The following is a 12,624-nucleotide window of genomic DNA, read 5'->3' on the forward strand; positions in this document are numbered from 1 at the left end:
GGTAAAGAGATGCTCTGATTCCCTGGTTAGTAATATCTAAATACTGAGTTAAATAATAGAGTTGAAACAATATCTACTTTATGGGCACTGAGTGGACTAGTTACTTGAGGAAAGAGTGTCTAATGAAAAACCACAGTAACTCTTTTTGGGTTGCCTGGTGACAAGCTGGCAGGAACGGGAAGAGAGGGGAGGCTTCCCAGGAGAAGTACTGTACCTAACAACTTCACGGGGCCATAGAGCTCCCAAGTTGTCGGAAGCTTGTATTTCCCAGCACTCCCTTAAACAACTGACACCTAAGCTTAGATAGCTTGGCCCTGAACCTAAAACATTTATTTCTACCATGCAAAGGAGCTCCCATGCTTGCCCTCTTTTTTTTTTTTTTTTTTTTTTTTTTAAGAGAACCAGGGAATCTTCCTGCTGGAACTCAGATCCGTACTTCAGCCAGCTACAGCCTCCCTCAATCATGTGACTCTGAACAATACCTAGAGAACAAGGACCCACACACGTGTGGATGCCTCTCTGCACCCCAGCTTACAAGTATCCACCCAAGTCCTTTGCTTAACGGTACCAACACTCACTAGAATAAACCACAAACTGTATCACCTCATTGAGTTACACACAAGCCTAGTGACAGAAAAAGAATTATCTATGTTGGCTCAGCAAAGAGAGAAAAACCACCATACAGTTATTTAATACATTTTGAATGTGATTATTCCTTTTCTAGGAAAGGAATACACAAATTTTGTCATAACTTCTAAGGTACACACACACCAGAATCAAGTCATCCCTTTTAGTGACCGTACTTACTTGCCAAGAGGCTTTTGCTGTCCCACCCAACAGCTGGAGAGCACATAAAATCACAGGCCACTGTCTGCTCTAAGTATCCAGCTAAAGATGCCCAAGCTCTTTCCTCTTTTTCCTTTCTAGTGAGCCACTAGGCAATTGTCTGTATAGTTCTTCTCTGTTGACCTCGCTTCCTGTTAAGGTTGCAAGGCTGCTCCACTATCAAGACAGACCACACAATAAACTACAATGTTCAAAGATTGAAATATTCTATATTACCTGCTTCCTTTGCCAAATTAGGGTAGTCTCTTGAATCCTCAAGTCCAGGCTTTGTGAACTAGAAATACAGAAGGAGATAATAAATAGAAACAAGTATAGTTAGATTTTCTCACAAAAGTGCATCGCAGAAATACATTCATCTGTACATTGAAACAAAAACATAATGAGCACCTAACGTGTTCCTGGACTCTAAGAATAAATAATATATGGTCCATGCCCTCAGGGAGCTTCCAGTCTAACAGAAAACAGGCAATTACACTACAGTGTCCTAAGTACAGAATGATTTGGGAGAGACAACTACTCAGCCTCGGAGGACTAGAAAGGGTTCCCAGAGGAACTGATCCTTAAGTTAAGTCTTTAAGGATGAAAAAGAGTTATCTAAGTGAAAGAAAAGGAAATTCTAGAACAAAGGCCTACAAATGAGAGAATATGGCAACTTAATATGCAAACAATTTTATATTGTAGAGGTTGAAACAGAAGGTGGGAAATGGCAAGCGACAGGGATAGAAAAGTTACTTAGGACCAAATGATGGTAACTACTAACATTTACAGGGCACTTACTGTGTTACTGTACTAAGTACTTCATATATATTAACCTATTCAATTCTCACAACAACCCTATTAGTTAGGTACTATTATCATCATCATTTTAAGATAAGGAAACTAGGGCACAGAGAGATTAAGTAACTTGCCCAAGGACACACAGTTAATAATTAGTGGAGCTGAAACTTCAGACAATCTGGCTCTAGAGTCAACCCACAAGCAACTTTATATGCCGTCCTGTGATGCCTGGGCTTTATCCTGAAGACAATGGATTTTTTTTTAAAAGAGACTGAAAGAAAACAATGAGATATACTACAACACCAAATGCTGACAAGGACGTGGAGCAGCAGGAACTCTCATTCATTGCTGGTGGGAGCACAAAATGGTACAGCCACTGTGGAAGACAGTTTGGAAGTTTCTTACAAAACTAAACATCCTCTTAACATATGATCCAGCAACTGTGCTCCTTGGTATTTACTAAATGAGTTAAAAATTTATGTTTAAACCTGCACATAGTTGTTTATAGCAGCTTTATTTGTAACTGCCCAAATTTGGAAGCAACTAAGATGTCTTTAGTAGGTGAAAGGATAAATAAACTGTGGTAGGTACATCCAGACAATTAAATATTATTCAGTGAACAACAAATTTATACTGTATAGCACAGGGAACTATATTCAATATCTTGTAGTAACCTATGGTGAAAAAGAATATGAAAATGAATATATATATATGTTTCTATATGACTGAAATATTTTGCTGTGCACCAGAAATTGACAAAACATTGCAAACTGACTATACTTCAATAAAAATATATTTTTAAATATATATGTATATATATACACACACACATATATATATATACACACACACATATATATATATAATTTAGCACTAAAAATATACGAGCTATCAAGCCATGGAAAGACATGGAGGAAACTTAAATGCATATTACTAAGTGAAGAAGCCAATCTAAAAAGGCTAAATACTGTATGATTCCAACTATATGACATTCTGGAAAAGATAAAATTATGGCGACAATAACAAGATCAGTGGCTGTCGGGGCTGAGGGGAGGGAGGGATGAACAGGTAGAGCACAGAGCAATTTCAGGGCGGGGAAACTATTCTGTATAATATAATAGATATGTCATCATGTATTTGTCCAAACCCACAGAATATACGACACCAAGAGTGAATCCTAACATAAACTACACACTTTGAGTGATAATGAATTGTCTGTGTAGGCTCATGGACTATAATAACTGACACACTGATGCTGATTATGGATAGTGGGCAAGGCTGTGCATGGGTAGGGGCAGGGAGCATGTAGGAACTCTGTACTTTCTGCTTGATTTTGCTGTGAACCTAAAACTGCTTTGAGAAATAAAGCCCTATTTTAAAAAGAGAGACAGAGTAGGATGAGAAGACTTGCATTTTAGATCATTCTAGATGCAATGTTAAGAAATGTATGAAAGGGGGGAAGAGATAGGTCAGTGGTAAGAATGCCTGCCTAGCAGGCACTAGGTCCAAGGTTCAATGCCCAGTAGCTCCACTTAAAATACAAGTAGACAAAGAAATGTATGAAGAGAGCAAGGCTGGAGACAGTGAGACCAAGTGGCATGATTCTGAAACAGTCCAAGTGGGAGCTGATTAAGATAGCAGCAGAAGGGATGGAAAGAAGCAGAAAGACTTGAGAAACATAAAGGAAGAAAAATTTACCAAACATGGTAACTGATTAGACGAGATGGAGTGGTTTGCTGGTGAGAGGTTGGGCTAACAAGAAATGGCTTTCAAAAATGTTTTACTGCAAACCACAACAAGATACATATTACAAAACGACTCAGTAGGTACCTACATAACTGAAGCACATTTTTCATGAAATACTTATCCTATTATATTGACACAATATTTTCTATTCTATTTCAATTTTTTTTAACACTAGAAGCAAACTTCTAAATTGATTTCATGACGCCAGCAATGGATCACAAAATCAAATTTGAAACACTGTGTAGATACTTGACTTAAATGCCACACTTTATTGCCCAGTGCCAAAATACATCTGTTGAACTGAACCAAAATAAAACATTTACCATTTGTTCCTATCTCTGCCCCACCCCAATTCTTCATAATTCCTGAATTAGGTAATCCTTCATAATTTCCAAATTCAGCAGCCAAAAATTACCTATTTCCCCCCTACTAGTCACTCTTCAGTTCACTAGTTACAACCAGAGCATGTATAAGGGTTAGAGAGCACTTACTACAAAGGGAGAGTAGTGTGCTGCTAGGCTCCCCTCTTCCCACTTCATGTAAGTTTTCACTTCCCTGACACTACAGCCGGCCCTGTGCATCCTGAGGCCAACTAAGGAGATTGAGCATCTATGGATTTTGGTATCTGAAAGAGATCCTGAAACCAATCCCCTGCGGATACCAAGGGACCACCATACTGAGCTCCTTACTCACCACCGTCCCTAATCCCTTATTCTCCCTTTAAAACAGCCAGTCACCTCTGTATAAAATTAGATCCATTCACACTGGACTCTTTTTTCCCTTTTGCAATAGTGTATAACTGATCAAAATCTGTCCTAACACTTTACCTAGTGTCTGCCTTTGACACCAAACACCCAGACAAAATACAACTTTGCCACTCTAGAATCTCCTCTAAACCTCTGTTCCAATCTCAATCCTTGCCTCACCACCAAAGTAATTATTATTCTGATTCCTACAGTAATCACTCCCTTGTAGTGTTTCAGTTTTATCACCCAGTGTCTTATCTGTAGACACTATAATTCAGTTTTGTCCATTTTTTTTAATTGTATGGGCTTTTAATTCTCTTTTACTTATTTAATTGAAGTACAGCTGATTTACAATGTTGTGTTAGTTTTCTTTCAATGTACAGGTTCCCCTCCACCCCTTTCTTTTCCTCTCCATGTATCTGTTGAAAAACCCAGAGCATTTGGCCGGCAACCCCACACCGCCTGGATTTTGTGGACTGTATACTCATGCAGCTCAGCATGTTCCTCTGTTTCCTTTACTTCCTGCAGCTTGGCAGCTGGATCCAGAAGCCTGCACACTCACATTTTACCTCCTTGGTAAAACTACAGGTGGTGGCGTAGTCATTCATCAGGGAATATCTAACGTCTGACTGTTTCCTCTCTTTGTGTTGTTAGCAGCTATTGGTGCTCAATGACTAGATCCAGCAATTCTTAAAACTTCTCAACCTCAGGACCACTTTATACTCTTAAAGATCACTGAAGATGCCAAAAGCTTTTGATTATGAAGGCTATATTTACCAATATTTACTCTCTTTGCACTTAAAACAGGACATTTTTTAAAAGCCTTCAATTCATTCAAAAAAATTTTACCCATTACGTGTTAACATAATTTTTATAAAAAATAACTGAAAAAAAATAACAAAAAAAGCGGTAAGTGACATTGTTTTGCATTTCTGCAGTTCCCTTTAATAGCAAATTTAATAGAAGACACCTGAATTCTCATTGCTGATTCTTCATTCAACTTTTAGCATTATGCTGTTTTGGTTGAAGTCTATAAAGTAAATCTGACCTCATACAGATATCTGGTTGGCAAAGGGAGGAGTATTTTAATAGCCTCTTTAGATAATTGTGGATACTCTTTTTTAATACTACACTAAAACTTGACAAGTGGGAGTTTCTTATAGGTTAGTTGAAATGTTGAATTTTTTAAAATACCAATGAATTTTTCATACTCTTGTTATATTAAAGTCCATTAAAATCTTGCACTTTGAGTGGAATGGTAATTTGGCTTTTCTCTGGAGCCGTTTCACATAATTTTCCAAACCTTTGCCAGGAAGCTAGTATATGTCTGACTGCCAGTATTCTGGGAACAGGGGTGGGAAGTACCATCATTTAGTATACTGAATTTCATTCAATTCCCTTTTTTCAGCTTGGGACTCACTCCTGCCTTCCACTAAGCCTAACAGCCAGATGATTCTAGAGATTTACCTGTTCAGTTTCTCCAGAGAACAAGCCTCCAACACCCTGACAAGGAAGGACAGTCACCTAGTGGTAAAAGGGATCTTGGGATCCAGTTATTCCACTGAAGTGTTTTCCTTCCCTTCTCTCAGCCTCACCTTACTTGGCATCTCGTACATGCAGGTCTTGAGCCTTGTGGAGTTCTGCAGGAAGACTCAGCCAGCATAACCCCTCTTCAGAAATTTGGTCTGTGGGTTCCTCTGTTCTGAGTCAATGACCACTTTTCCATCAGCTGTTAGTCATCCAATGTTTTCCTGACATCTTCTGCTATTGTTTCCTCTCCTATTCACTTTACCCTTATGGGTTAACACCTTTCTTATTTCCTCCCTGTCATTTTAGAGAGGTTTGGAAAGCACCAATATAGAGATAAATTCATATCTTCAATCTGCCACGCTTAATCAAATGTCCTAATACACTGTATGTAAATTACTTGTTTATCTTTTCCTCCTCCATACTATACATTCGTTAAAAACAGGAGCCCTGCTTTCTCCATCTTTTTATTCCTAGCATATAACAGGAATGTTTATTGAATATATGTTCAAATGATGAATTAACTGTAACAGCAATGTGTGTTAGAGCTGCATGGAAGGAATACGAGATTTTAAGTAATGAAGTTTCAAAATTTAGGAACGGTATCAAGATAGGTAAATTACTTAGCCCCTGTGACCCTCAAAGATGGACAATAAAATGGGGATAGTAATCCATTATACGGTGAAAAGTAAATGAGATAATGTAATGTTTTTCAAACTGTAGGTTTGTAGAGGGTGGCAAAATCAATTTTGAGGGTTGTGGGTTGTGAACAGCATTTTAAAAAGTGAAATAGAATAAGAAATATCAAGAGTTTATCACACATAATAAAGATAAGGGTTGCTTTAGCAAACTTGTTTCAGTTGTGTGTGTGTGCATGTGTATGGAGTTGTGATGTGAGACATTTTTTTCTGTGGGTCGGGGAATTATAAACAGAAATATTAGAAAAATTAAGTATTCAATTATATGGTCCTGACTATAAGGGCACCAGAATTTCAAAAAATAAAAATAAAAAAGGTGGCCAGTGTAACTTAACAGCAGTTTGAGGAAGTTTTAAGAAAATACTTGGATTCTGCTATAGACTGAATGTCTATGTCCTCCCCAAATTCTTGTATTGAAATCTAATTCCCAATGTGATCATTTTGGGAAGTGGGGCCTTTGGGAAGTCGTGAAGCCCTCAGGAATGGGTTTGGCCTTTGTAAGAGGACAGCAGGTTCCCTTGCCTCTTCTGCCATAGATAGCTGTTTATGAACCAGAAGCAGGACCTCACCAGACACCAAATTTGCCTGTGGCTTGATCTTGAACTTCTCAGCCTCCAGAACAGTGAGAAATAAATATTTCTTGTTTAAGCCACCCAGTCTATGGTATTATTGTTATAGCAGCCCGAACAGACTAAGGCAGATCAGTTCTTGAAAACAAGTAGAATCTAAATTGATGAAAAGAGGGCATATCAGGAAGCAGGCAGCAAAAGCAAAGGGACTCGGCCCGCTGTCAGCGAGGCAGTAGTTGTGATTTAGTTGTGTTAAAACCTGTCAACATGCACCATAGCAATTCTAATTTACCAATAGGAATTAATTTCCTACACTGATAATAAAGCCTCATTAAGAGAACTTCAAGCTGTCTAGGAATTCAGCTATTGAAATCAAGAAGCACAACACAGGAACCCAACCAGTTGAGACCTACCAGTAGAGCTTAAAGTATTACCTACTAAATTTCTCTCTTCATTAAACCCTCCCCCAAGTTCCAAAAGTCTAAACCCAGAGGAAAGTACATTGGCCTAGTAAACACATCAATAAAACTGCTCTCCATACTCCCAATCTCTTTCCTCAAGATTGTAACTAACACCTCCCACACCTCCCCCTCCTAACCTTACGAAAAATAAGTACATCTCCCACTTTCCGAAGCGTTAGAAAACTCAATTCTTTTCTAGTTAGCCAGCATATCCAGACATTTAACAGACAATGGAGGATCTGACTGCATTAATACTATACTTTAAAGTTTTACTGTCCACCTATATTAGAAGTCCCCTCTTCCATGAAACAATAGGATGATCTTCAAGTATCTGCTTGTACTAGATAATGTACTAGACTGACTTTAATATTTCCATGTTTTGATTGCTTTGTGTACTCTCAGTCCATCGGGTAAGATAAAAAGTTTAAGGCTGTTTTCTCAGAAAGAGAACTTCCTCTAGGAACTCTCTTTCACAAAGCATATCCATTTAATATTGTTCAACTAACATTCACTGAGGGCCTTCAGACACCAGTATTTTCAAGGTGCTAGAGGTATATAAATAGACATGAAAAGAGGCAATGAATTAGATGCGGTTCTTGACTTGGAGGAGTATACATGTTAAGGAAGAATACAGACATATAAGCTGAATGTCAGGATATCACAGTAAGTACTAGGACAGAGGTAAGTACAGGGCTCTGTGGGCAAGTCAGGAGGATCTGAGGCTTCTTAGAGAAAATGTGAATTGATCTTTTAAAAATGCAAATAAATTAACCAAGTGAAAACAAATGATATTAAGTGGTGAGGACAACAGAAAGCAAAACAACAGAGGCATAAAAAGGGGTGGAGGGAAACTAAAAGCACTTCGGCATTGTTAGAGTACAGAAGTGGGGACGGTATCAAGAAATGAGACTGTAGGAGCCTCTGGCCTCCTGAGTACCACTTGAGAAATACAAAGGTCCTAGGATCCAGAAAACCTGACACTTGTGCTAAGCATCACTAATGCTTCTCCTTCTCATCCACACCTGAAACTGTACCTGAGAATGGATGCTTCGGGGACTATTCCTGAAAGTGCAGAACCGGTGACATTCACGACATGCTTTCCTTTCGGGTATGAGGCCGACCTGGCTTCGGTCAGAGGTCCACACACCCTAGGATTTCACTCAGATTCAAAGGAGGTGTGGACTTTGGGTAATCTTGGGGCGTCCTTCACAAACTGTGCCCCAGGGAGAAAAAGGAAGAACGGGGAAAACATGGCAGCAGGAACAACCCTGAGACATTACATTCCCCCAGAGACACTCTACATCACAACCCACCCGAGTCGCCACTCTGATGTCCCCAGAGCCAAGAAGCCGAGCTAGAAGGGAAGCCCCCGGCGCCCTGCGGGTAGGAAGGACGGACCGACGCACAGCACCAAGCCTGACCCACCCCCGTTTCCCGGTCACCTCCGGGCTACCCCGGCCTCACCCAGACTGAGAGGTGCAAGGGCCCCGCCTCTGGGGGTCTACGGCTCTGTTTACCTTGGTCATCCCAACCCCCACCACAAACACCCGGTTCCGGGGCTGAGACCGTGCTGTGGCGACAGGCATGTCTTGGATCAGTGGTGGTAGAAGCTAGCCCAGCAGACGAAAGGACATCACGCGAGAACTGGCCCGAGACTGACGCTGCAGCAGAGCCTGTGTTCCCAAGGCTAGGGGCGGGGCGGGAGGCCTCGGAGGGGCGGGGCGGGGCGGGGCGGGAGGGCAGGGGCTAGTGCCCGTGTGCGTGCCCGGAGGTGCTAGCGGCGGGCGCTCGTCTGGGAGCAGTTTGAGGAAAAAGCTCCAGGCCGGGTTTCAACGAAGAGTTGGAGACCTAGGGCCCTTCAGCCCCTGAAAAAAGGCTTTATAGCCTGGGACCAGCCCTTCAGGTTTAGGTTCTGAACGTTGAGGGCTAGTGTGGCCTGAAGCAAAGCCTGACACTGAGGGCAGGGCTTGGCCAGAAACCGGACTCACAAAATCACTAAGAAAATTTTGGAGTTGAGAGAGATGATTAGACAGGCTTACTGACCCTAACTGATTAATAACAGAGGAAAGAAAGTGCTGGACTGTTAGGAAAAGGGTTGTTTCCCAAGTCTTAAAGCTGGCACCTTGGTCCCAAGAACATAATCGTTCAATAAGATGTTTCATGTCCCATAATTGCTGCATTGATCCCAAGGATATACCCCATTATCTCTTTCTTTGTTCTCTTTCTCCCACGGAAGTTTTGGTTTTAGGGCTGAACTCCACTGGAGGAAAGAGCCTGTAATAGAAGCTGATTGACACAACCGAAGTGAGGATAATGATGGCAGAGCTTTCCAATAAAAGATCCCACCCAATCAGGGGCTGGATCAGTCCCTACCAGCTACCTGGCTGACGGCTCCCACCTCGAGTGATTTTTTTTCTCTCTGAGTAATAAAGCAGCTTTCTTTTTTTCACTTTTTCCCTCTGCCTCTATTGAGAATTCTTAGTTGGCAGGCAAGGACCTACACATGATTGGTGAGGGGAGGGCCTTGCCTACCTGTTTGGTAGGCTTGTCCACTCATTTGGTGGGTTTTCTAACTTGGGGTCCCTCTATCTGCTAACAGAGTGTTGGAGTTGTTCTGTGTCCGGTTGATGGTAGTTAGAAGAGTCACTGCACGTGTTAAAACTCATGACTGTACACCAAGGGGGGAGGGGGCAGACTTTACTGTATGAATGTCTAAAACGGTAAACCAAAGTTCAGTCACTAGCTGTGAGACCTTCTTTTTTAACTTCTCTGAAACTCATTTTCCCGTGGTGTGTGTGTATGTGTGTGGATTAAACGAGATGATAGAAATAAGCCTTTAGCACTTAATAGAAAGTATATATATGTATGTATATTGTGAATATATATAGTGGATGCTTTTTATGTGCTGATTCTGAATTTGCAGATTTGCCCACTCAAAAAATGTATTTGTAACCTCAAAATCAATACTGAAAGAGTTCTTGAGGTGGCAGAAAATGTGAGTTGCCCCATGTGCCTATTCTCAGCTTGATGCAGGAAAAACGGATGTGGGGCATGAGGAGGGCCATGTCCCAGGCTTCCGTTAAGCCCCTGGGACATGCCCCGCCAAGTGTGGGTCCTTGGCTCTGTTGTAGAAAAAATGTGTTACAGCTCGGTGTTACAGCTCAGTTGTGACAGCAACCTGGATCCGGGGACAGACCAAGCAGCACTCGGAGAGTTGGAGAACTCAGATTTATTAAGCCAGCGGGCCCAGAAGAGTTAACACTCCAAGCTCTGGACCCCAACTATAGGTTTATACAGGCTTTTAGAGGCTGCCAGTTAGCACTTTGCAACATCATATGGAAATAAGGTATAACAAAAGTTGACTGACTAGGAACAAGCTTTGTAGAAATGGACCAATCAGGAGGGAGAGAAATAACCAATCATGGACCAATCAGGAGGGAGAGAAATAACCAATCAAGAGGGAGAGAAGTAACCAATCAGGAGTGAGCTCCATGCAAATGAAATACTACAAATGGACCAATCAGAAGTTAGGGAAATGGACCAATCAGGATGCAGGAAATAACCAATCAGGAGTGAGCTCAGGGAACCAATAGAATTTTAGGGGTAAGTTCCACTTTCCTAGAAGTAAGCCATTTCAGAGGCAAAAAGTGAAATAGAGCCTCTGGGCCAGGGAACATGATGGTGCTGGCAGGAGAGTAGTGGCCCTGCCTGGGGGGTCCTGCTTGTCTTTTTTATGGGATTTCCCACCTCGGCTTTGCGCAGGAAAGAATTCAAGAGCGAGCCACAGTTGAGTAAAGGTAGATTTATTCAGAGAGATACGTTGAAAGGCAAGAGAAAGGCCACAAGGTGTGGGAGTTGGGTGCTCAGATTAAAAGTAGGTGCACACTCCATAGACAGTACGGGCCCACTCCAGAGAGAGAGAGAGGAGGTGGCCACGATGCACCGTGTTGCCAGTTTTTATGGGCTCAGCGGCTTCATGTGTTAATAAGTGGAAGGTCTAGTCTAACTAGTCTGGAGAAGGGGCTGGGATTCCTAGGAAGCTGGCCATTTCCCACTCTTTCACCTTTTGTGGCTAGCCTTGGGACTGTCATGGGCCTGTGAGCATGTTACTTACTCATCGTGTAATATGTTACAATGAGCGTATAATGAAGCTGATGGTCTGCCAGAAGTCAAACTTCTCACCATCTTGAGCCTCAAGGCTTTCTGGGGGTTGAGTCTTTCACCATTTTGATGTTAATTGCTGTAGCATTCCTTGAATGGCTGTGCCCTCCCACCTTCTCTCCTGTCTCAACAAGCAACATGGAGGAATGGCCAGATGATCCATAACCTGAATTAATTCATTGGAAGCAAGAGCAGGAGGTAAAAAATGACCAGGACTGAAATAAACCCCAATTAATCTTGAGGATCACAGAGAGGAACTTAAGGACCCATGAAGGAGGTTAGATCCCATTTTTGTTTAAACCTTAATAGACATAGTGATGATCCGAACAAGCACCAATAACTTTAAAAAGGGAGTTTTACTTCTAGATTGCTTAACAGTCTAGCTATTGGTTGGAAACCAGGATTATTAATGGCGTTCGAGTCTTCAATAAGTGGAAGGTGGGGGAGGGGGGAGAGTACACAGAGCACGCTTTATTGATCCACCCAGAATGAACTAAACAAGGCCATTGGTGACTTCTGCAAAAGCAGTTTAGGTGGAAAGTAGGGGCAGAAGCTAGGAATTCACATTCACAAATATTTTTGCAATCTAATTATTGAGCAGAAAATTGGAATGAATTCAGATGCAAATGAGAGGTGAGGTGGTGAAGTCCATAAATGTAGACACTATGCCTGAGTGAATAAATGAAATGACATTTTTTATGAGAACATTTATTGAGCATATGTGTAAGTAAGGTTCACACACACTACCCAGTCATCATAACACCACCATGATGTAGTGACAAAGATTCTCCCTCCATCACCCAACTCTAGTCAGGCTCCTCTGAGCCCTCTTCTCTCCTAGGGTTCATCCTCCACCTATAAGGCCTATAGGAACACTAACATGGTTTCTAACAACTCAAAGGCCACATCCCTAGGATGACCCTAGCCCCCTTAACGTGCCTGCCTGAGAAACCCCAAGGCTGCTGAAAGAATTTAATGTTTGTTCCAGCCAAAATCTGAAGATAGGGCCCCTGTCTTCCAGTATCTGTGGGAGCCTAAACTTGCATAAGGGCCAGTTAGCAAACCCAGGATGGATTCCTATGGGCTAACCCTC

General features: G+C 41.6%; 1 protein-coding gene across 1 annotated transcript in view; it reads right to left on the bottom strand.

The window, feature by feature from the left end:
• Positions 1–9,044, bottom strand: part of SCP2 (sterol carrier protein 2) — a 96,930-nt gene extending 87,886 nt beyond the window's left edge. Inside the window, exons 1-2 of the mRNA XM_010951783.3 lie at positions 8,888–9,044; positions 1,063–1,120 (exon numbers count right to left, since the gene is read on the bottom strand). Coding sequence (XP_010950085.1) covers positions 1,063–1,120; positions 8,888–8,956 — 127 coding nt within the window. The 5' untranslated portion in view covers positions 8,957–9,044. The remainder of the gene's footprint in view (positions 1–1,062; positions 1,121–8,887) is intronic.
• Positions 9,045–12,624: the final 3,580 nt, after the last annotated feature.

The sequence above is a fragment of the Camelus bactrianus genome, chromosome 13 (assembly GCF_048773025.1).
Source record: "Camelus bactrianus isolate YW-2024 breed Bactrian camel chromosome 13, ASM4877302v1, whole genome shotgun sequence".
Classification (NCBI taxonomy): domain Eukaryota; kingdom Metazoa; phylum Chordata; class Mammalia; order Artiodactyla; family Camelidae; genus Camelus; species Camelus bactrianus.